At 37.3% G+C, this 26,550-nt stretch overlaps 1 protein-coding gene across 1 annotated transcript in view; it reads left to right on the top strand.

Moving 5' to 3' along the window:
• grk6 (G protein-coupled receptor kinase 6) overlaps positions 1-24,414 on the top strand; it is a 60,806-nt gene extending 36,392 nt beyond the window's left edge. Inside the window, exons 9-16 of the mRNA XM_088320463.1 lie at positions 8,768-8,958; positions 10,065-10,102; positions 11,674-11,763; positions 11,866-12,074; positions 18,039-18,176; positions 20,604-20,741; positions 20,841-20,975; positions 22,156-24,414. Of these exons, the coding sequence (XP_088176589.1) occupies positions 8,768-8,958; positions 10,065-10,102; positions 11,674-11,763; positions 11,866-12,074; positions 18,039-18,176; positions 20,604-20,741; positions 20,841-20,975; positions 22,156-22,206 (990 nt within the window). The 3' untranslated portion in view covers positions 22,207-24,414. The remainder of the gene's footprint in view (positions 1-8,767; positions 8,959-10,064; positions 10,103-11,673; positions 11,764-11,865; positions 12,075-18,038; positions 18,177-20,603; positions 20,742-20,840; positions 20,976-22,155) is intronic.
• Positions 24,415-26,550: the final 2,136 nt, after the last annotated feature.

The raw sequence follows: 26,550 nt of genomic DNA, 5'->3' as shown, positions 1-26,550 counted from the left end.
TTATGCTCATTGCCACAGAAATAGTCGCTCAACCAAGAACAGGCTCATTACCAACAGTAGAACAGTAAATAAAACAAATATTATGTGCATTTTGTAAAGTACATTCAGTAGTGCAGTGCAAAGTCTGCAACAAGAGATTAACAATTCTCAATAGTCAAGCGCACTGCAGACTGCATGCACTTATTTCATATAAGTTTGTCGGGCAGTTTGGCATAACACTCGAGCTCTCTTTTATAGCGAAATATACATGAGTAAAATGCACAATGCAGGTCATCAAAAAATGTGGTTCAAGTATTGATTACAAAAGTAAAACACATGGAAAACAAGTTTGTTTTTCAGCTTCCTCCACTTGCGAACCCTTGAATCATTAATCTTCAATTCTCTCACGGCTGCAGAACATGGAAACTGTTCTATGTTCTAGAAATCAACACTCATTGGCGAAAACACAGACAGCATTTAATGGAGGGAATGTGATGTTTTGGTTTTAATTCATATTTGTGCAGCCTCCGATAGCACGATCATTTTTTAAATTGCAGGATACGCTTGCACTATGCAGGGATCAGAATTTTCCGTGGATCCGCGGATTTCCGCTGTTTTTGAACCCCAAAGGTCATTCCCGTAAATCGTCTAAATTCGATGAGAAAATATTTTGGGGGGGGTGAGGTCTGATACGTGACTGTTTCGTCACCCCAAGTTAGCATTTAGACCATTAGTCGATAGGTTCGCTGATAACCAATCAGCGGAGCTTTTGTTCAGAGCATTGGCTTTCTCAAACATGGCGCTCCTTCCGGTCTTTTCAAACGGTGAAATGAGTGTTTGAAAAATTAAATATGAAAATACTAAGAAAAGAAGACGAGGCTTTTGTCTCCGAGATTGACAAAGGAATCAAGAATAAATTTAAGTGGTCATGGCTGGAGAAGACTGTCACAGTAAACGTTAAAATCGGCGCAAAGATCGAGGAAGTTACAGAAACTTTGAGCCAGTTCATCGCAAAGTGTGATGTTCCAGGGAAAGCAAAGTGTCTATACTGTGTCGATCTGATCAATTATGGTACGCGAGGTTGTGTGGCACGGATCGATCATGCTAAAATGAACAAGCACAAAGCAAAAATAGCTTGCCGGCGATCAAATTATGCACTCGGATCCGCATTTAAAATCGGCAGTGAAACTAACAGTAACACCACCGGTTCAACATTATTGGCCGTTCCAAATCCTTCCACGTCAAATACTAGCAGCAGTCAACCACTGGTTCCCCTGTGTGACAGAAAATCCCAATCTGAGGTATTTATAAATCTATTTATTTATGAAATGATTTTATCTTTTGTGTTTATACAATATTTAGAACAGGATAAACAAAATTTAAAATTTGTTATAAACATGATTAAAATAAATTATTTTGTATCATCATGATCATGTTCAATATTACAATGCTTTTAATGTCAATATATTATTATTTTTTTAATTTATATATATATATATATATATATATATATATATATATATATATATAGATAGATAAAATACATGGTTTCTGTTTTGTTGGATTTAATTAATTCTAGTGCAATTTTCACATAGCAAATAAGATAAATGCTGTTGGCTTCAGGGGGGCTTCGCCCCCCTGAGCCCCCCACCGGGCTCCGCCCTGGACCTGGCCGGGGCCTATGGCCCCTGGACCCTGGCTATTTCAGCTGAAAATGAAAATCTCCATTCTGATCCCTGACTATGACGTTAGCATCCATGAGTACATCCGCAAACCATGGGCTCATTGCGTGCGATGTCACGTGTCCTTTTCTGCACAAAGGGATACAAGAAATCGCGTACAAGTCGCATTCAGTTGGAAATGTGAGCGATCTTGCAAAAACATCGGATTTCACCCAATATTCGGAATTGAGCATTAAGCTCTGCAGTGTGAACGGCAGCCTCTCATCATGTCATCAGCTACGTACATACATTTTACATACATTTGAAAAAATGTTTAGACTTATGTGCGCCTTTTGAAAATACGTTAATTTAGAAGGAAAAAAAATCGGCTGAATACGTTCGTACGCTATCCGAACGTTACATGATTGACTTGCCTGTTTATTTAAGCCTCTTCCTTCTTCCTGTTCGAAAAATGTCCTCCCACAAGAGGGCAAGGTTGAAAATATCAACACAGGCCTAGAGAACCCTCTTGCAGTTAATTGTGAAAATAACATGTGAAATTATTACCAGTACTGCTAATACAAATTTTAAACTCAATCATATAATAATGTGTTAATAATTTTACATATAAGTCTCACCGGAGTATAAGACACAGCAGATAGTTTGGTAAGCATGTTCTCTATACTAGAGTTATCTGAATAACCTAATATGCTACAATGTTACTGTCATGCATGTCTAACATATGGATGTTTAATGTTGGTATACTGTTTTCTCTATTTATTTATTTTTTTAAATCGCCTTTCAAGATGTCATGTATGCTTTTGGTGTTGGATTTTATCGAATAAATTTCTCCCCGATATGCGACTTATACTCCAAGTAAGACGTATACATGTTTTTCTTTATTAATTATGCATTTTTTTGGCTTGTCTGACTTAGGCTTAGGTGCGCATGGACGCAGCGGCTCACAGCTCTTCAGCTAATTTTCTATTTATTACCGTTCTCTTCTTATAGAAGATGAATAACCTGTATTTTGTGATGACAATATCTGTGTATCTGTGTATCATTTGCCCTCATGTAGGATTTAGATCAGGTGATGGTGTTATAATAGTTTGTGGTTTGCAATAATCCGTGGTCTGTGTAGCCCTTTGAGACTCTTTGTGGTTAAGGGCTATACAAATAAACATGACTTGACTAGTCTGGAAAATAGAGTAATTGTATATTTCTCTCTTCGTAAAGCTACTCAGCCGCCAAAACAACCATCTACCTATAATGACGTCTTATTGTTCTTGCGCAAACCAACGTGATGATGTATAATTTGGAGGCCACTGGGCCCATTGACATTTTGGTGGGATAATATGAACGCAGGCAGAAGTCAGGCCCCATCAAGGTACAAAAGAAATGGCCTGAGTGATAGTGCCCAAAAGTGTCCATAAATATGAATGTGTGTTGTTGTGTGCAACCTGAACCCGAGGCCAACAGCATGTGCCCAGTCCAAACTTGAACCTGTTTTGCCCTCATGCTGATAACAAAGAGGAGTGTTGACTGTCTTATCGGAAACCAGAGATCAAAGAGAGTCTATTCAATGCCATCCCAGTGGTAGAGTTGTTTTCGCTACAGCAAGTATGCTTACAACATTTTCTTAGGATAGCATTACGTGTAATGATTCAGTTGCTAGAGAAAGCCTCTGTACCTTTCACCCTGTAGTGATGATCATATGTTACAGAGTAACTTTAAAAAAAAAAGAAAATCGCCCATATTTTTATTTGAGTGGATTTAGTGTTTCCTCAGTATCCAAGGTCAGGTGGCAGGGAAAACAGCCTCAGCAGGGAAGCCCAGACCTCTCTCTCCCCAGCCACTTTATACAACACATCTGACGGTATGCCGAGGCGTTCCAAGATCAGCCTAAATACGTAGTATCTTCAGCGTGTCTTAGGCTGGGCGTGCTGGTTGGACATGCCTCTACACCTCCTGAGGGGAGGCGTCCAGTAGGCATCCAGGCATTCTGATCAGATTCCCAAGCCACCTGACCTGGTTCCTCTCAATGCAAAGGAGCAGCATCTCTAGACTGATTGACTCCTGGATGACCAAGCTTTTCACCCTATCTCGAAGGGAGATCCCAGCCACCCTCCGGAAGATATTCATTTCAGCTTCTTGTATTCGGCCGGTCATGACCTTCAGTTAATGACCACAGGTGAGGGTAGGAACTTGGATCGACTGTTAAATCAAGAGCTTTGCCTTTTGACTGAGGTCCTTCTTCACCACGGATGCAGACACTGCACCGATCTGTCTATCTCCCCTGCCATCCTACCCTTGCTCGTGATCAAAATACTTGAACTTCTCCATTTAGGGTAGGATCTCATCTCTGACACAGAAAAAGCATGCCACCCTTTTTCAGCTGACAAACCAAGGTGTCGGACACGAAGGTGCTGATCTTCATCTTGACTGCTGTTCACTGGGCTGCCAACCGCTCCAGTGAGATCTGAAGATCAAGGCTCGAGTACGCCAACAGCGATACATCATCTGCAAAAAACAGATGCAATGCTGATGCTCCCAAACCAGATCCCTTCCCCGCCAAGGGTTTACCTAGAAATTCTGTCCTTAACAGTTATGAACTGAATCGGTGACAAACGGTAGCCTTGGCGGAGTCCAACTTCCACTGGAAACAAATCCGACATTATGTCAATAATGCAGACACAGCTTTGGCAACGATTGTACAGGGACAGCACAGCCAATTCAGCGAACTTTTTTCTGAACAAAAAGTATTTTCTAAATGTTTTTTTTTTGACCACATTCGCAAAACGAAATGTTTAAAATATGTGCCAAGTATGTATTGTATTATAAAATGTTTTCGGAAAATCATTTTAACAATTACATTTTTTATTTTACTTTTTATTTTACTTTATTTCTAAAGGTTTTGGTAGGTTACAATTTCTAAAAAAAATTTGGGTGTGCATTTTACTGTATTTTTAATATTTTTTAGTAAAATAATTTTAGGTCTTATGTTCTTATTTTACCATAAAGATGCTACTCAAACACTTGATTAAAAAAAAAAGGAGAAAAATTTTAAATTTTCTACTGTGAATTATAATATTCCTGCCAAATCGGATAACTTTTGTCCTTTTTAGGAATATTTTTCTTATTTTACAAGTAAACCAAATTTGAAATCAATAAAATGGAACAAGTAAAATTATGGTAAAAATAATACAAACGTTTTGCCTAAAAATTTAAACGGACACTATGTAATATTTGACGTCTAGATGTCACTGTTTTGTGTCGTGCAACTGAAAACGAGTGACAAAAATGCGGAGTATCCATAGCAGAAGGTTTGCAGACAATTGTCAGTTCCTTTTTGGTGTGCCTCATGTAATGTAAAATAATGATTTCTCGACCTATGAATATATATTTAAAAAAGTGCATGTTTATATGAAGATCCATGTATTTTTGTGGATTTTTACAGGCTCAAGCATTTGTTAAAAAAAAAGTACGGCATTTTGTTTTTTATACAAATAACTACTGTACAGCGTCTTTTTCAGGTGCTTGAAATCCTTGGATATGCTTAAATTTCAATGTTGTGTTTTCAAGGTTTGAAAAGTGCTTGGATTTTGAGTGCTTGTAAATGCTTATTCTGTTGCCATGTTTCTCAACATGCCTGCTTAAAAATGACGCGGAGACTACTTTCTGGTCGCTTTGCTTTGCCAATTCCCGTTCTTCTTCACTCGTGATTAATGGCAGCTGGCATTAGTTTGGATGGCATTGTCTTATGAAGGGCCAACACCCCCTACAGGTCACGTCCAAGAGGACAGGTGCATGCTCAGTGTTCTCGTTTGCCCGCGTCCCTGCGTCCTAGTTGCAGCATTTTTGCTGGGGATGCATAGTCTCAAATCAACGTGCAACGTGGGACGCAACTTTTTTGACACAAAAATGTCATTATTACCCGATTACTTTTATTTTTAACAAAGATTTACCGCACTCCAAACTTTTCATCAGGCAGATCCGCCATTGTGGTTTTGGTCTCGCGGTTCGAGTTTTCGTCTGCACGCCTATGTTGGCAAACGAGATCTCGTTGATTCGAGATGTCATTGTTGTGGCTGTTGTCGTCGAGGGAAGGTGAAAATCAACACAAAATTGGTCATTTCTTCAGTGTCAGTAATAAGTCAAAACATAATGCAGAAAGTGATAGCAACGGCAATAATTCCGGCACGAAAAAAGGGCGGAGAAATTCTTCGGAGGATCGCAAAGGCAAGGAAAACACGCGTGTCGAAGCGAACGACTCGACAAAAGAAAATAAACAAATGAATACTCCTAGCAAGAAAAGGACTTTTCTGCCAAAATTGACTAAATTATATTCCTGGTTACGCTATGAAGAGGATGATAATAGAGGCTACATGTTCTGTGATGCGTGTCCCCATTGTGCCCAAAAAAAAAACTGGATTGCATAAATTATTTCACAATACGAACTTTCAGAAAAGCACATTGGATTGGCACAACCACAATGAAAACCACAAATTACCTATGGAAATTCCGTTGCTGCAGGAAGAGAGAGGCAAGTATGAACGGATACGACATCAAAAAGAAGACTTGGCCATGCTTTCACTGCTAAAAATGTTTAAGTGGATGGCATTATTTTCAGTATTTTGTATAATGTACAATATTGCAAACCGAAAAATCTGAAGTGATAACTGCTTTGTATTACCAATAACCTGTGATGATAAAAACTGAATGAAAATATAGATTAATATAATTATTTCACCAATATTATTTGGTATAATGTCCAAAATTGTTGTGAACTGAAAAATCTTGAAGTGATAACTGATTTGTATTACCAATAAACTGTGATGATTAAAACTGAATCAATATATAGATTTATATTATATATTTGTAGCCGATTTACAATTTCAACTTCGATAACACTAAATTTTGGGGACCCATAGATTTTTGAGTCCCAGGGACCCATCACTTTTCAGAGGTAAAATGAACACTGCATGCTACATCCAAACAAGTCACTATGGAATTTGTATTGGTGCAAGGATTACATAACAATCATGGAAATTTATTATGGGCCATCTAAAAAATGAAGGTAGCGTTTTCCAGTAGATAGATAGATAGATAGATAGATAGATACTTTATTCATCCCCGAAGGTAAATTCACAAAAAGTGGAAAATTCAATGGGAAGAAATTGCCGTTAAAAATGTAAGCCACATATTACTGTCATTTTTATCCAATATGGGGACAGATTTGTATCAAAATATACTTGCAATTTACTCAATGTCTAAAAAATAATATTTCTTGATTAATGCACACGCAAGATTAAAAACTGCATATGTAAATTCCAGATATATTCGTGGCTCTGAAAAATTCACACTGGATTTCTTATTTTAATGATAATGGAGGATTTGGAAAATTGTTCTTTCAATGTCCTTCAAAAGTGCTTAAATTTGGCCATGAAAATGGTGTACGAACCATGGCTGTATCGTCAAATAATAATAAGTGGGAGGACTGTTTAGCCAATCAAAATGCTGAACACAATGCACTAAGCAAATCCGAAAAGTAACAAAACTGCTAATTGTAAGCCACGTTTTAGCAAGGAATTACTTAATTCTTAATGCCATTATCCACCAATGTGGTTTCTGCTCAGCACTTTTGAACCATGCGGACAATTAAAAGTACCTTGTACAGATAGTTCATGCTTAATTGTGTCATTTGTAGGATTTCTAGTGAAAACCCAATCCCAGTACATGTGACGTTTCTCCAGGTGTACCTCTGGGACACATGCTTGAGCCTTTTTCTATTTCTCCTGGACATGCTCCCACCGGGCCCGAAACTAATGATGTGGCCTGGATTGCATTAAAGAACTCATTCAGCATATTATTTTTTACTACATCCAGCAAACAAATGTGTCTTGTATGAACTGGTCACGAGTGTTAAAGAAAAAGCAATGTGAGTCTGTTCTTTGCTTACAGTCTGTTATTTAACAGTTTGGATAAACAGGTTGTGGTGAGCCGCAATATAGAGCCAGGATTTTCATCTATCCACTTTTGATGTTTTTTTTTTTTAATAATAACATTTTTTCATAATTGAATATTTGGGTTGGACATAATTCAAATTTTGGTATCGATCCAATCAAAGTAAATACATTGTAGTATTGATTGATACCGATCCCAAATTTTTGTTTGGAAATTGGAATTGAATAATTCAATGATTATGACATTATTGCAACATCCATTGTATAATTCGACCCCGCCACTGACTTTGTTTGTATTTACGTTAAATACAAAAGATTTTTAAAATGTTTCATTTTTTATTAGGTAGCTACAATTCAAACATTAACACAATGGTTTTCATTTGGGATGCCAGACATAAATGGTAAAAAGTATAATGACAATATATGCAAAAGGAAGTAAAATAATACAAATAAAAATGTTTTTTTTTTTTTTTTTGGTGCCAACTTTGTCCCTATTGTCCCCTCGTGGGTCTACAATAAAACAGTCAAGAGATGTAAACCCCCCCAAAAAAACAATGCACTGAAGAAACCCTTTTGGATCTGTTGTCATAGTGTGAACCGATTTACAGTAACATGGAACAGTAACATGTTTCCATTTTTTGCTCCAGCTTCTTTCTTGCAGAAGCAGGAACTTTTTTTATGTGTTTATGTAGTTTTCCAACAGTAGCAGACCATTTTACCACGCAAATTACACTTGATATTGTTATTATATGTTGTTGGAAAAAAAAAATCCACAGCACACTATGCCTCCCGTTTGTCTCTTTCTTTTTAGCTTCTTAAGGGTGGGTGTATGAATTTGGCCCTCTCTTGTACCTGGAAGGCAGGATGCAGCAGCAGGCCAGGTAGGAAGAGGTGCTAAAAGTGTGGCTGTCAGTCATATACTCAGACATAAACTTAGAGAATGGGGCTGGGTGAGAGATACTGTGCTATCTACATAAAGAAGCGTCACTTCTGGTAAATTGGCTAGATCCCAAGACAATAGTATCGATCCGATAGAAGTACTACCTTCGTATTGATATTTGGATATTTCACCCACCCTTAACATTCATTACATAACCTTTAAATCTTTATTCAACCCCCACTGATAAGAATCACATTTGTTCAGTTTTTTTTTCCTGTTTTAAGGTGAGCTTGGCATATGCCTACGAGACCAAAGACACTTTGTGTCTTGTTCTGACGCTCATGAACGGCGGCGACTTAAAATTCCACATCTACCATATGGGCGAGGCAGGTTTCGATGAGACCAGGGCCGTCTTCTATTCGGCAGAGATCTGCTGCGGGCTCGAGGACCTGCACAGGGAGCACATCGTCTACAGGTGAGCTAGAGCATCACTGTGATTTACAATACAGTAATCTCTTGTTTTTCACAGGGGGTGGCATTCCAGAAATCAAAATAGTCAAAACCCACGAAGTAAAACATTTATATATTTATTGAATATTTCTAACATTTAAAAAATACATCTGAAACAAAATAACAACTTACGGTAATGTCCAGACTTTAAGTCGCAGATATTTTTTATAGTTTAGTCGGGGGGGTGGGGGGGGCTCATACTCCAGTGAGACTAATATGTGAAACTATTAAAACATTATTGTATCATTTATATCAAGTTCCCCAAAAAATGTTACTTATAAAACTAATAAACGTTTTTTTCCTTCGTAATAATTTATTTTGTGGCTGGTCTGACCTTACCCCAGAGAGACCTATAGTTCGGAAAATACGGTACAGTATAGATCTACAAATAAAAACACAGAATACAGAATTGCAGTTAAATGAATGAATAAATGGTTTTTATTGTCATTACACAATAGTCAACAAAACTGGTGGATTTCTTTCTGTGTAAGAAACCAATGTAGAGAGCTGCCAGCTAGCTGCACACTAAAATCAGGGATCCTGGATTGAGCCAGGTCCCTGTGATGATTAAAATACAATCATCACGAATATAGCAGTTTCCCACCAGTTGTGGCTCAGGGTCATATGTTTAATGGGTAATGGATCTGGTGTTGGTGAGATACATGCTCAGCAGGGGTGGGTTGTGAGAGCTGTTACATAGCAGCAGCTGTAGGCCGCCCTGCAGGCCCGCTTTTGCTTTATCTCCCAACGCCACCTCAGTTTCTTCCCGGACCCAATAACAATCCGAAGAGAGTCTGATTTAATTGCTAAATTTATTTTGAGTGTATCGAGCTGCTAATAAAATTAGCTGTCGCTGTGCTTTGCTGTTCGTTTTTGGTCGGCACATTGACTTGTGCGCCTTGTGACAGCATACACCTGCTCTGTGTTAGCATTTGCTGTCTGTTGTCTGCTGCAGAACACAAAGCATAATGAACATTTGCGAAGTATCAAAACTGCGATACAGTGAGAGATTACTGTACACATATTATTCATAGAGATTTGCATTATCATTTTTTTTGCTCCGCCAAACAGGGACCTGAAACCTGAAAACATCCTGCTGGACGACTATGGTGAGTCTAATGTGTCACTGTATAAATGTACAAAATACAAGTATTAACTATAAATTAAAATAAATTTGTATTCTGTGTAAACATTAACATTTACTTATTTTTAAATCAGTGTAGTTATTATTTAGACCAGTGTTTCTCTTTTGAGCATAGTTAAAAAACCTTGAGACGCACTCTTTCAAAAATCTTCAAAAAATAATCCCTGGCATACATATGAAAATAAAGATGAACCCCTTAACCACTAGGGCCGTAGGGACGCCATTTCAAGTCAATTCATGTTTATTTGTATAGCCCTTAATCACAAGGCGTCCTGTCTTGGGCAAGTACAGCCTGGTGGCGCCCATTGCTCACAAGGCCAACGAATGTTTCCATCCGGTCTCAAACCAGGGACCCAACCACTGGACAACAGAATACACTAAGTAAAATTCTAATCTGTCGCCACCTACTGATATGGAATGCGGTTTTAGTAAATTCCGGACTACAGAATGCACCCTTTTAACATCCGCATGCAAATATTTAAGGAATAAATTTAACTTTGTTTTCGTACAAGCCGCTGGCTTAAACGGCAATAAAATAACCTTATTAGTTTGGCCGGGGGTGCGACTTATACTCCGATGAGATTTAATATATATGTGAAATTATTAACACAATGTTATATAATTGAGTTTTACATATTTATTATAGACACTGTATATCACTTCACGTGTTATTTTTACACTAAACCCTGTGTTGATCATTTCAACCTTGCCCGTTTTGGGTGGACATTTTTCTAAGCGAAAAAAGTAAGCGAAGCGGCTTATCGTCTTCAACCAGAGTTGGAGTTGCTTACCAGTAAAAGTAACAGAAGATGAATATTTCATTGGATTTAAGGAAATGTAGTGAACATTCTAGTTTTGTTCTTTATGCTAGACTTATCTGAATAACCCTATCAGCTACTTAGCAATGTGATCAACAAAATGGTGCGAGACACAATCAGAGGACCCTACGAAGAGCTCTTGTCAACTCGGTGCAGACAGAAATTTCAGTGGTATGGTCACGTCACAAGATCGTCAGGACTGACCAAGATAATTATCGAGGGCACAGTCCAAAGGGGGACAAGAGGAGGAGGAAGACCGAAAAATAACTGGGCCGACAACATTAAGTAATGGACTGGTGCCAACTATGCCACAACCCAAGAACAGGCCAGGAACCGTCACAGTGGAGAAGGCTGCCTAGAGTTGCGTCCTCGTTGGTGACGACCCATGCAGATAAGGGATCAGTGAACCGTGATGCTATGTCGTTATTGAAATTTACAGTTATGTAAATCATGTAACGTTCATATACCATACTAACTTATTCAGCCTTTTCTCTATTGTCTTTCAAGATGACACGTTTGTTTTTGGTGTAGGATTTTATCAAGTAAACCCCCCCTAGCCCCCACCCCCACCCCACCCCAAAATTAGACTTATACTCCGATTGCGACTTAGACATTTTTTTTCTTCTTTACTGATGCATTTTTGGGGTGGTGCAACTTATACTCTGGAGAGACTTGTAGTCTGGAAAATACTGTAATAATAATTTTTCTTTGTGTTTAGGACATATCCGGATCTCAGACCTTGGTCTTGCCGTGCACGTACCAGAGGGCCAGAACATCCGGGGCCGGGTGGGAACGGTAGGATACATGGGTAAGAACTCCTTTTTGCAGTCAGTCTGCCTCATCTGAAATCCAAGCAGTAGTAGCTATAGTTTTTGTACTTTTTTTTTTTTTATTTTTTTTTTTTTATTAGCTCCGGAGGTAGTGACAAACGAGTGCTACACTTTTAGCCCCGACTGGTGGGCACTGGGCTGCCTCCTGTACGAGATGATCGAGGGTCAGTCGCCATTTCAGCAAAGAAAGAAGAAAATCAAGCGGGAGGAGGTAGAGCGGCTAGTAAAAGATGTGCAAGAAGAATACTCAGGGAAGTTCTCCGAGGAGGCCAAGTCTCTTTGTAAAGCGGTGCGTTACGAATTTACAAATGTGTTTAAGTCATGTCAAGTCATGTTTATTTGTATAGCCCTTAATCAGATTCAGATTCAGATCTACTTTATTGTCATTCTAGTACACGTGTATACAGAACGAAATGTCGATGCATCTGACCCCCACAGTTTCCTTGAATGTACAGATATAATAAAGTTGTATTGTATTTTGGCTACGTATAGTATTTTACCATAGTGCCGATAGTGCAAGAAGAGTAGCTAACCAGATGTGCAAAATGGGCAGTCAGGTTAACAAGTCAGGTACACAGTAACATTAACACTGTAACAATAACGCTGTAATTACAATAGTGCAGAGAGCAATGTGCAAGGAGTGGCAAGCTATAAAAAACTGCCAGTAGTGCAAAAAGTCAGATTAGCAGCCGTTTAGATTTAAGTTAACTATATGTTAGATTGACCATTTAACAGTCTAATGGCCAGGGGGACTAGACTATTGCGGAGCCTGGTGGTCCTGCACCGCACACTGCAGTACCTCTTCCCAGAGGCTAGCAGAGTGAACAGTCCATGATGGGGGTGAGAGGGGTCCCCGGTAATGTTCTTAGCATGGGATAGGCAGCGCTTCTGGCCAATGTCCTGAATGGAGGGAAGTGTAGTCCCGATTATTTTCTCTGCTGTCCTCGTTACCCTCCTCACACTACCCCAGTCGGTAGCGCTGCAGCCTCCACACCACACAGAGATACAGCTGGTCAGGATACTCTATATGGTGCCCCTGTAGAATGTGATGAGGGAGGGTGGGGGCAGGTGGGCTCTCCTCATCCTCCGCAGGAAGTACAGGCGCTGCTGTGCCCTCTTAACCAGTGATGCAGTGTTCACGGACCAGGTGAGTTTGTTTGTAATGTGCACCCCTAGGAACTTGATACTGCTGACAACCTCCACAGCCTTGTTGTTGATGCAAAGTGGGGCATGGTTGGGCTGGTTTTTCCTAAAGTCGACAATGATCTCTTTAGTTTTGTCAACATTCAGGACCAGGCTGTTGTCCCTGCACCAGCCCACCAACTGCTCCACCTCCTCTCTGTAGGCCAGGTCGTTGTCATCCCTGATGAGGCCCACCACTGTTGTGTCGTCAGCATACTTCACGATGTGGTTTGTGGCGGACCTAGGGACGCAGTCGTGTGTCATCAAGGTGAACAGCAAGGGGCTTAGGAGGAGGAGACTCACAAGGAGTCTCAAAGGGCTGCACAGACCACAGATTATTGCAAACCACAGACTATTATTACACCATCCCCTGATCTAAAACCTACAGGAGGGAAAGGAAAAACTCAAAAACCTCAACATGAGGACAATGAAGAAACCTTGAGAGGGGCCGGCACATGAGGTAATCCCACTTGTAGGATGAACAGGCTGCAATGGATGTTGCAATAACAAATAATACACAGATTTGTCAACATAAAATACGGGTTATTCATATGCTATAGAATAGGAGTGTGTTTTAAGCTTAGATTTAAACATTTCCACTGAAGTTCCAGATCGAATTTCAGGGGGAAGAGCATTCCGCAGCACTGGGGCTTGAATGGGAGAGCTCTTGAACCTGTAGATCTCTTGGTGGGTCTTGGGATCACTAGTAGACTAGCATTTTAAGAGCGAAGGCTCCAGACCGAAAAATAGGGGGAAATTAAATCTTAAAGTCCATGCATGATTTTGTATACTACCAACAGAACCTTAAAATTACATCTTAAGCTAACAGGGAGCCAATGCAGGTTAGCTAAAATCGGGGTAATGTGATCAAACTTTCTTGTCTTATCGTCATGTTTAAGTACATAGTGTCGGGAAAATTTTGGTGCTCAATACATTGTTTTAACAAACAATCGATTGACCAATTAAATTGAAGAGGCGAGTTTACCATTTTTCCAAACTCATCTAGCCTGTTTGGAGAGCCACATACATTTTTGGATCACAACATCAGGAAAATGGCCCACCCCTCTGACCGGCCCGTTAGTGTCACACATGCAAGATAACAAATCTCATGCCCAGGTTTTATCAGATAACTGAATAATTGAATTAAAGCATAGTATTCAGTTCACATTTTAGGACATTGTTTCATCATTTTCTTTGACTTCACAAAACGGAATTCTGACCCAACATTGAATGTGCTACAGTAGTAAAAAAAAAAATCACTGATATTAGACATGGCACTCCAGGATGAATGCATAATAAAGACTCAAAAGAGAAAAATAAATTTGTTAGGACAAATAGATAAACATGTTTACAAGGTAGTGCTCGGATACGAAGTGCATCACAATTCAATGGTGCAATAAAATTAACACAGTGGCAGGTTGTTTTGAACTGAGAAAAACATGAGTTTCTTGAAAATATTAGTTTCTTATGAAAACTTCTGAGGAAAACCGCTTTTTGCGAAAGGGTGCAGCAGTTTAAGCAGAACTTTCACAAGTACATATATTTGTGATTTCTACAATATCTAAACAATTCTTTCCATAAACACAAAGGCAATTTGTTTGCAAGGACACTGAAGTTATGCATGAACTTTGCAAGAACCTTTAAGCACCTGATGTTTTTAGTGACATGATCACATGATTTGGGTCGTCATGGCGATCACGAAATGAAATGAAGGGACATTGTCATCTTTTTTAGAAAGAATAAAGCTTTAAAGCGTTACAGTCTGTACCTATATCTTTACTTTTGTCACCACACTGCGCATACTCGACGTAGGGGCTGGCGCCTACACTATGCCATACGAGGAATATAGTGGATACAGAAGCGAAACTAGGTGTTGAAAAAGATCTGACCAAAGACAATCCCGCAATCTAGTGCTGATTTATCATACAGATATCTGTAATTCCCAGAGGCTGAATACTAATGGAAGAGCTGCGCCAAAGCTTTTAGAACAAAGAATGACAATACTTCTGAAAACATGTATACGTTATGGAACTGAATTAGTTAATGGTAGTCAGTAAATACAGCTACATTGGGTGCTTTGCGCCGGTTGCCTGGCTAAGGCTGACATCCAATGGGCATATTTAAAACTGCAAGTCATAGTTTGACGCACTGTAATTCTCTCTTGTCCTTCTTTAAGTATTGTCTTGAGGGCCACATAAAATTATGTGGTGGGCCATGAGTGTGTCACGCGTTTTTGAGCCTTGTACGTTCCTTTTTTGTAATCTTTTCTTTCTGCTAATAATTGGATTATGTCTTTAATCGTTTTATTTTTTATGGGATCCGACTTTGTGCCACCCAGGGTCATCCCCAAGGCCTACCTCATCCACATTACAGAAAAATGAACATATACCACTGGAATTAAATAAATATAACTTATTGACACCAGTCTTTAAGGCAAGCTTTATTCCACCAGCAATATTTCCTTCCATATTGACAGACAGATGGCTTTCCCATGAAAAGCTGCATTGTACACAGCTCATCGTGTACTGAGTATTATACAATATTTCTTGTTCTGGTAATGGTTAGGCATTCTATCCATGCCAGGGTATGTTATCAGGGTTAAAATATAGCTCTGGTGTCAAATAGTGTCAGCATTTAAATACCGCTTATCTCTGTTTATGTGGGTCAGCACAAAAACAACAATAACAAGTAAAACAAATCAAAACATATAAAAAAATATTTGCAATCAATCATCCATCCAACACACTAATACAGTGTTTTTCAAGCAGGGTGCCTAGCAGGATTGGGATGGTTGCTTTAGAAATTTCATCCGATACAATTACTAGTTACCTGTTGAAAAATGTAATCAGTATCCGGATACTATGTTTAAGTAATCTAACTTGATTACTTTGGATTACTTTTGGATTATTTCAATACCTAATATGCTAATAAAAGACAAAAACAATATAGATTAAATTACTAAATTGTGTTTAATATAAATGAACAATGTAAACTTGAAAAAGAATTGGAGGAAACCAAGGTTAGGTAATTGCTTGTGGTCCTACAAGAAATGCTCAAATCCTAACCACGTAGTATAGTTGATTAAGCAAAATACATTTTTCTCTTCCACAAGGCAGACAAGATATGTTGTTATAGTTTGAATTTAGATGTAAATAATAATCCAATATTGTTTTAAACACACTAATTGTTTATTGTCTTAATTTTCAACAAACTTTTTTGCTTGTTTTGAAGTGGGAATGTAATACCTCTTGAAAGTATGCAGATTTACTAGGTGAAGTTAAATAATTTCTCTACACAATGCAGTGATCTTATAGTGGATTTTGAATAACAATTAACTGCGAAATACAAAAAGAAAATCAATCAAATGAATTAAATGTCCCTGAAGGCATCATTTACGAGCAAGCTTGTTGCCTATTGCTTAAAATGCGCACGTTAGCAGCCTCACAAAACTGTAGGCTCACGCTATTTCACCTGAAACACACTTTGACCAACATGAAGTGGTAGAGAAGGTGCCGGTCTGTAATATCTGTGCAATGTAGCTCCTGCGTGTGTGTAAACCTAATCTCTCTCCGTCTCGTGTCAGTGATTGAAAATATGACACAATTTGTCTATCGTTACGTTATGTATACAAAATATAGTTTTAGATAACATTGTAATCCTGAAAAGTAATCATTTTTTAAACCAAATGTACCTGTAATTTGATTACTTTTTTGTTTTTTTTAACTGGAATGGTATACGATTACATTTGATTTGTATCCTGATTACGTAATGCCGCTAAATGTATTTCGTTACTTCCCAACCCTGGTGCCGATGCACATAAGTATGCTCTGAGACCTTGTCTAGTGTGCCACGGGAAATTGGCCAATTTCATCATTAAAAAAAGCATGCCATTTTCATTATCTTTGCTTTCTTTCGATGATTAGATGTGTAATTAACATTCATCATAACAGGAAGTAGCAGCAGATTGCTTTTTTCCCCTTTGAATATACTATGGTATTTTTTCTGCTCATGAGCTAGTATCTGGAAATATACAGTATTACTTAATTTGATGAGGCTATTGAAGATTGCTGTCAAAAATGATAAAATAGATACTATAAAGAAAAATATTGCACCTCATTTTGCCGAATTTAATGGTTAGCTTCTTATTTTACAAAAAAATAACAGAAAATCATATATTACAATACTTCCACTGGCAGATAGATAAAACTTATAAAACAGATAAAACAGATTTAACCCTTGGATAAATAACGTCGGGTCAAAACGACCAAATGGGTTGTTATTCTTCAAAAAATAAAAACTGATGCTATGATTTTTTTTGTCATAAAAGATTGAGAGATTTTTAATAAAAGTGTGCCTTTGCTCGAAAAATATTGAGAAACGCTGTACTAATATAGTACATACAGTATATACAATTGCCCTTTGGGGACAAATAAAATAATCTGAAAGGGAGTAAGCCAAAGTAGTAGCTTTTAAATGCCTACCCCTGTTACTATTGATCTTGAAGGCTTGACAATTTCAAAATCCAAACAAGACGAGTAAAACCCCATCCAAAATGCTTCTTATAACACTTAACACATAAGAGTTAGGTGTACAGTTAGAGGTGTCCCTAGAAAGTTCAAAATTAAACAATTTCTTCATTAAGTGTGTGATAACAATTCCCAACCGAGTTCAAAGAGCCTTCATACATTGTATTTTCTCTGTGCGTAACATGCGTGGTTGTGCTTTTCTTTAATTGTAGGATGAACATGTTGAAAGTAAGAAAAGGACTGTTTCAAATACTGTCCAAATGCCAAACCATAACCCGAAAAAGCTAAAAAAAAAAAAAAAAAAAGTAAGTTTAGTCAAGTGCATCTAAGAATTTTACATTCTTGCATGTGCAACAAGGGAGAGCTGCAATGATTATTTCAGCCAGAAAATGGTGTCAGCAAGTAGGATATGTTTGAAGTTATATACAACACCTTTGAAGAAACTCTTGATTTATTAATTTTCTCTAGAATATTTATGAAAAATACTAATTGCTGCCTTGTTTTGCTCCTGAATAATGAGTTTTCTCCTTTCTTGTGTTTTCCAGTTGTTATCCAAAGACCCGAAGGAGAGACTGGGATGCCAGGGAGGCGGAGCTTCAGATGTCAAAGCACATCCCATCTTTCAGTCCATTAATTTCAAAAGACTGGAGGCTGGAATGCTCCTGGCACCTTTCATTCCTGATGTAAGTCATCTTGAGAAAGACTGTTTCAAGTACAGTCCAAATGCCAACTTGAATCCGTAGAAAGATAAAAAAAGGGTTTATTAGAGTGCATTAAAGAAATGCACATACGTGCAACCGCATCATAAGAAAAGAGTTCATACAGATGCTTGAAATTCTTAAAAATGCTTGAATTTTATTGTTGTGTTTCCAAGGCCAGGAAGATGGTTGAATTTGGGTGAAGTGCTTCAAAAAGGTTTGAAATTATTTCCATTGCCATGTTTACTGGCAGTCGGACTCTGTAGACCACGATTTTAAATGAAGATTTTTTTTATTTTTTTATTTTTTTAAGTGCTTAAAATGTCGCTGATGGTGGCTTTAGTCCACATTTTCTAGTGAAGCGTTACTGCCCCCTACGGTCGAATCTAAGAGAATAGGTCTTTCAGACTCGTCATGGGAATTCAGGCTCTTTTTCAAGAAGCGGCCTTTTCGGCTCGGCTCACTGAGAATAGACTGCTCTTTTGGCTTCAAACGGCTCCTCTTTTTTCAGTGATACATTATCAATACTAATAAAACATTATGTACCAATTTTTTTAGGAATTATAATTTCATATATTTTGCAGGGGATCCCTGCAAAACACATGAAACGTACATTAGAATATTTACAAATCTACAGGAAAAAAATGTAAAATACAAATCAAGTTTTAATTTTTATACACAAAATCCCTGAAAATGCAAAACAATAAAATAAATGATGAAATGCATTTTCTTTAACTATTTACAATTCTATTTTAATCAGTTTAGACAAATCTTCTGTAAAAACATATACAGCAGTCTCAATGATTGGAAGATTGAATGCACTATGCTTTGGAGCAATCAATATAATTGAAATCAGTCTAAATGCGGCTCATTTTTTTACTTTTTTATATACAGACCTTTCTTTTTTGTCTTTTGTATTGAGCTCTATGATTACCCAACACGTATAGAGCCTTTTTCCGTATTTGTAAACAAGTGTGGCATATTGAGGCTGTGCACGCATTGTTGAAGCAGAATGGCAGAATTCATATCAGTTTAAAGCAGCCCATTGAAGCAGAAAGACCATAAATCATAGATAGGAACAGCACAAAATAGCACAAAGTATGTGCTAGCAGCAAGATAAAGACTTTATTTTAGACAGCAAAACCAAACAAAAAAAATTGTTCCTTGATCAGCGCTTGATTTCTTCCTTTAAAGGTCCTTTTTTTAATGGCCTTGAAAGTGCTTGAAAAGTACTTGAACAAACCTTGTAGGAGCTTGACAGAGGTTGCAATAATGACACAAGCCACAAGAAAGCAGTCGTAAGTAAAAAAATTCCAAATTCTGTACAGCTCCTTTCAGACAAAAATAATATTGATAATGAAAAAAAGCATTACCTATCATTCAAATGTGCATTTTTGCAAATGCTCGTAGGTTGAGAAATGTGCATTTATTTCACATAAACTGATACTCACCGAAAGGGAACTGACGTAATTGTTGCTCATTTTGCTGCTGAGGGAACCCCCAAAACAAAAACCTGTTCTTTTTCTCCTTTTCCTTTTCTGTTTTTCCTTTTTCTATTTCTTTTTTTTATATACCTTTTTTCTTTTTGTCATTTTTTCCCCTGTTTTTTCTTTGTCTTTCTTTTCTTTTTTGTTTGTTTGTTTTTTCCTTATTCTCAAAGGGCCTAGCAAAAAAAATGAGGGAAACAAATGCTGCGCTTTGGTCACTCTTCATAGCTTGTATTCTTAATGCTTTGTACCAATAGTTTTCGGTTTTACTACACAATACTGCATCACCTAGTAGTCAAATATTACACAGTGTCCCTTTTAAAACATTTGTAAATTTGTGTATGACATTTTAGGTGTTTGTGTGTGACTATATTCTCTAATAAATCAACAGTTCTATACATTTAGTTAGCTTCATGCTTAAATGGCATTATTGACACTAATTTGAGAAAAAAGGGTAAAAACTGTTTCATTTTGAAAACAGTTGTATTTAATTATTCGTATTCCTTCAAATCACCAATTCGTATTAATACCACATAATGAGTTTGACGAAACAATCGCCAAGCAAGTAATTAATTAAAACATTTTTCCGATAGTGGCCTTATTGTTTACTCATGCGATAATGGCCTTACTAACATCTGATAAATTTGTAGGAAACATTAACAAAAAACTGATATTGTACGCAATAATTCCCTCACACTACTTCAGTACAGCCATAAATAAGTAAGTAGTAGGTCGTCATTTTTAGATGCCAACAGTTATATAATGGAACTTAGAATATTAATAATTCCAATATTGAAAAGTTGATAAAAATATAAATAAAAGACTGACTTCCTATTTCCCCACGCGTAAAGCAAAAAAAATCTAAAAAAAAAATGAATTAGTGCCATTTTAGCATAAGGTTAAACATTTGTGCTTCCCTCTGCAGCCGCAGGCCATCTACTGTAAAGACGTGCTGGACATCGAGCAGTTCTCCACTGTCAAAGGCGTGGAACTGGAGCCCAAAGATGATTCCTTTTATAGCAAAGTGTCTACAGGCTGTGTCTCCATTCCCTGGCAAAATGAGGTTACTTGATATAAATGGGGAAAGAAATACCAATATGACAACATAATGTGTGATGAAAAATGTCTAAATGTTTTAAAAGCTTTCGCGTTTATCCTGCAGATGATAGAGACGGAGTGTTTCAAAGAGCTTAACATATTTTATCCGGATGGTGGCATTCCCCCAGATCTAGACTGGCGAAGACAGCCCTCTCCTCCCCCTAAACAAGGACTGTTGCAGCGACTTTTTGGCAGGCAGGTGGGTGAGCGCTCTTTTTATGCCCGCTAGGGGGCGAGGTTTGGTCCCAATCTAATTTATACATTACTAGAAGTCCTCTTTAGAATGTGGCAAAAAATAAGAAATCAAGAAATGTTTATTTGTATAGCCCTTAGTCGCAAAGAGTCACAAAGAGTCTCAAAAGGCTGCACAGACCACAGATTATTTCAAACCACAGACTATTATTACACCATCCCCTGATCTAAAACCTACACGAGGGCAAGGAAAAACTCAAAAACCTCAACATGAGCAAAATTAGGTAATCCCCAATCCAAGTTGACCAGGCTGCAATGGATGTTGCAATAACAAATAATACACAAATATTGTCAACATAAAATATAGGTTATTCATATGCTATGGAATAGAAGTGTGTTTTAACTTTAGATTTAAACATTTCCACTGAAGTTGCAGATGGAATCTCAGGGGCGAAGAGCATTCCACATCACCGGGGCCCGAATGGAGAACACTCTAGAACCTGCGGATATATTCTTGGCCCTTGGGATGACTAGTATACCAGAAAGAAAACTTAAAATTATCAAAGTTTTCTACCAGTAAAACAACAATTTTCATAACAACAATCAAATAGTTAGGGATTTGTCATAATTGTTTACAGTTGATTTTGTTTTCATTGTTGTATTTTTTCCCATTAATTTCCTATAATTAGTTATTAGTTTTTCTGATACAAGAGAGTGTTTTTAATTTGTTTTCTTTTTTCTTTTGCCTAATTTTATGGTAATGTCTTTTATTAATCAAGGTGGTTACTTTCAAATAAAAGCCAATGATTGGCAAAATACGTGAAATAGAGACCTGTTTCCTATTTATTTATTTTTTTTACAATTATTATGCAATTAAATACTTTATTATACACAAAAACCAAACCATCCAATAATAAGCAGCGAGACTTTTTAGCCAATCAGAATGCAGAACACAATGTCGGATGCAAATCTGTGAAGTAGAGAAACTGAAAAGTAAACCGCATTATAGGGAGGGATTACTGTTATTTATTTTTAGTTTTTTTCCGACACATATGGTTGCAGTCGTTTTTTTCATGAACACAAATGTTTTAAGGTTGTTGTTTTTTTTTTGCCTGATTTTACTTTTAGTCTATTCCCACTTACTGAATGTCTAACCACTTCCTTTCCTTCTGTATTGCCTCCTGCAGGAATGCTGTGGCAACTGCAGTGACAGTGACGAGGAACCAACAAGACTGTGACATGAAAACTCGAGGCCTACCCTATTTGTTAACGATATTTTGCACATTTCTATTTTCTATTCTATTTGATCTTTAATTGTTTGAGTGTATTGTCGTCATAGCCGTAATAATGTTCTCTTATTGTCGGCTCGAAACCATTCAAAAGCACCCATCAAAAGACTGAACTCGGGGGATCTTTACTTTCTACACAACTTAGATCACTCCGAAAGGCTGCAGCTTTACCATCATGCTGTTATTTTATCGAAACTGTCGATCTTTTTTAATTGTACGTTCATCATGCAGTCCGAAAAAAAGCACTGGGTTTTCGCCCTTCAAGCCACCTGCTGACGAACGAATCCCGCACCACTTGACAAGCCTTCCATATACAAATTAATTTACCATGAATTACGGACTACAAAGCGTGACCTTTAAAAGTAACTCAACTTTGTTTTTTGTTTTTTAGCAGCCATAAAAATGAACTCATTCACATCCATTCCTTACATTTAAAAAAAAAATCTGCGGGGAAATGTCTAGTACAGAAAAGTAACACATTGTGCCGCAATTAAGACACTTGTTTGCCCAGGGTGTACGCAGATGTCATTCTAAACTAACGCAGCAGTCAATATTTTTTGTAACTTAGTTTGTATTGTGCTTTTTCTTTCCTTTTTATCTAACATGCAACGAACAAAATAAAACAAAAGGGAAAGAAAGAAAGGAAAAATGAAACAAAATAAAAAGCCAAACCAAGTAAACACAACTCAGACAATTTCCCTGTATTTTAGACATTTTTTGTCATTTTAAATTGAGTATGCAGCAATTTTTTTAGTTTTTTGTCAGTCCAATCTTGCCTATTTCAGCTGCAATTCGGTTTTACATGGTCACTGGTAGTGGATGGCAACGTCTGTATTCTTAAATTGGTGTCGTGCTGTGATTAATTTGGGTACCGTGTTGTGTTTGGCGGGTTTATTATTGCTTAATAAGGCGATTTGGTTAGCGCGTGTGCGGCACAGTTCTGAGGTCATGAGATCGAACCTTCCTGTGTGGAGTTTGCATGTTCTCCCTGTGCTTGCGTGAGTTTCCTCCGGGCACTCCGGTTTCCTCCCACATTCCAAAAACATGCATGTCAGGTTAATTGGCCCGTCCAAATTGTCCCTAGGTGTGAATGAGCGAGTGCATTGTCTGTCCCTGTGTGCCCTGTGACTGGCTGGCAACCAGTTCAGTAGCTGGGATGGGGTCCAGCACCCCCGCGACCCTAGAGAGGATAAGCGGTGCGGATACTGGATGGATGGAAGGGGATTTAAAATAAATAATAAGAGGAGCAATTGTCTGAGGTTGACAGGTATGAGTACAGTACATTGAGCTCTGTTTTGGGAATCGTTTTGTCACATTTCTGCGCATATGTTAATGAAAAATTAATTCATATTGACTGTTGCACTAATTATTTGAGATGGACACCTTGCGGGCAAAGTCTGCAAACAAGTATCTTAAACGCGGCGCAATGTGTTACTTTTCTGTAGACATTTCCCTGCTGATTCTGCCAAGATCATGATCTTAATCTATAACAGTGCTTCTCAATTTTTTTCTGTCACGCACCCTCTTGGTAGAACAAATCCTCTCCCACCCTGATCCGCACCAGTTCTAAGCCAGCCGCTAGGCGTCGACAGAGGCAACCTGCCCGCGACTCATTGACCGGGGCTTATAGTCCGAAATTTACGGTAACTCAAAACAAGGCAATCTATATTCGAGTTTACCACCAATTATTTTTCAAAAACATCACTGTCATCTGAGGGGGAGAAGTCAAGAATAAAAAGAAAAAGTGCCTTTTTGGAATAAGACTTAGGTGAGCGACGCGTTCTCCTGTTTCTGCAGGTAAATAAAACGGATGACTTTTTGACTGCTGTGATTAACCTTAACTTCGTCTTTGCCTCAGTGTCTTTTTTTTGGGAAAAAATATACCTCAAATGAAGCTCTCAGATTTTATTTTTTAAAATACATTTTCATGTTCTTATTTTCACCGCAGACCAAATGGCCTCCACTTGATGTAACATATGATGGGATGCTACTGTATAGAAAGTGTTAAAAACACTGTTTATGCCACCCGCAATATGTAAAAGTCTGCTATGTAAAAAAGACATTTTAAGAAATATTATATAAATCTTGTTTTACCCCATCCTGCTTTATCCCCATTTAAGATATTTGACCTGAATAAAACTGATGTTTTGAATTATCCTCCAGTGCCTTGTGTGTCTCTGTTGTCAAGTTATGTTTATTTGTATAGTCCTTAATCACAAAAAGTCTCAAAGGGCTGCGCAGACTACAAAATACTATTACACCAGGAAATATATTTATTACACCAAAAAACGAAAAAAAAGCTAAATTAATACTACAAAAATACTATGATGATAATACAAATAAAAATACTACAGAAAATCCACTACAGTGATACTATAATACAAAAATACTACGACAGACATGTTATGGCGGAAATACGACAAAAATACCACTACAGTAATACGATAATACTTAAATACTAATACAGAAAGAGTATGACAAAAATACTTCAAAAAAACCTCCACAGAAATATTACAAAAATAAAACAGAAATACTACAAAATACTGTGGGGTCTAAATCGACCTCTTACATGTTGTGGGAGAACTATTTTAAAAGTTGACTAACGCTAAAAAGGATACACCAGGCATTCGACTTTTTGTAAAATGTGAGATGCTCATTATTAGAGACAGTGGGTATTATTTGTCTTAATGGTAAAAAAAAAGTCCTTCAGACAAAAAAAATATATAATTTTGAATGAATGAATGAAGCTTTATTTTAAACATGAGAAAAAAAATAAAAATACAACAAAACGAGCCAAAAAAAGCAGATTTTAACGTAAAGTGCAAAAAGGAATAGAATGAAGCATATGCTTTCTTGAAATGATGAGCAAAAATTCACCAACGTTCTTTTGAAGTGCATATTTTTCAAGCACCAATGTGTAATATTTGACCACTAGATGGCACTGTGTTGTTTGTTACGAGTGAGGGCTAGTAGTATACAGCAGAGCGTGCCGGCATCCTGCTGGAAGGAAAGAGAAAGAAAGTAAAAGAAAAGGTAAGAGAAAGAGAGTAAGAAAGGGGAGAAAGAAAGAGGGAAATAGAGGAAGATAAAGGGGAGAAAGAAAAAGGAAAGTGAGCGAGAGAGAGAGAAGGAAGAGAAGACAAAAAGAAAAAGAAGAGAGAAAAGTAGAATACTGTATATGGTTAGTTTGACTTAGTCAACCACCATATATATATATATATATATATATATATATATATATATATATATATATATATATATATATATGAAGAAACTAAATATGAATAAAATTATGACTCACAACACGTGGTAAGCTTTCTCTCCTGGCAACGACCTAGCACCGGTGGAGGTATCATCAGAGCAGGTCCACGAACATCTCAGCTGTCCTCAGGGAGCCGGCGGGAACCAGGTTGGAGACCCCTGCACTGAAGAATAAAGCAAAACCTAGTTGTTGAATAATGCACACTGACTCTTTGACGTCAAGTTTAATAACAGAAAAGATGACTTTGCTGGTGCAGTTTGATAAATAAGCTCAGAGGAATTTGCTCCACGTCTTTTTTCCATCACCCAGTAACGTTGCATTTAAAAAGCAATAAATCGTTAAATGTGTACTTCAAAAACCAAAACGTTCAATAAAATCACAAAATCAAATTGGTTATCTTATTAAAAACATTAATGTACAACTTGAAATTCAGACCTGCTCTATAAAAGGAAACAAAAGATTATTCTAATGTGTTCATTATATTTGGATTATGAGACATAATATATAATTTGACAGCACCTTGTCAAGTATCTTAAAATAATTGCATGTTTGTATGTTTTCTGTTTTTCAGACCTTTATTTAAAACACAATTCGCGACCTCTAACAGTTGATCGCATAACAGCCGCTAGAGGGCGTTAGCTTGTAGAATATAACTTGATCCTCGTCCAATTTTATAATTATGCCAGGTCGATGTCCTTTAAAAATAAAATTTAAAAAGTAATCAATAAACGTACATGTGTTTTTGAAAACCAAAACGTACAACAAAATCACAATAACATTGGTTATCTCATTGTTATTGCCCGCTTTTTGCAGTGTTTTTGTATTTTAGCATTAAGATGGCGGACAATTATGTAAAAAAAGACAATTCTAGACCTACGAGGATAAAAAAGTACGTTAATAAGATAATACATGTATTTTTATGATTAATTTATTAGGGTTTTTACCACTAGAATTCGAAACATTTATACAGCTCAGAAAAAGATCATGTGTTAAATTTCTCATCTCCTCCATTCCCGTGGATGGCGCTACCT

Source organism: Urocampus carinirostris, chromosome 17 (genome assembly GCF_059441175.1).
Source record: "Urocampus carinirostris isolate Australia breed hairy pipefish chromosome 17, RoL_Ucar_1.0, whole genome shotgun sequence".
NCBI lineage: Eukaryota > Metazoa > Chordata > Actinopteri > Syngnathiformes > Syngnathidae > Urocampus > Urocampus carinirostris.
This window is presented reverse-complemented; position numbering and strand designations above follow the sequence as displayed.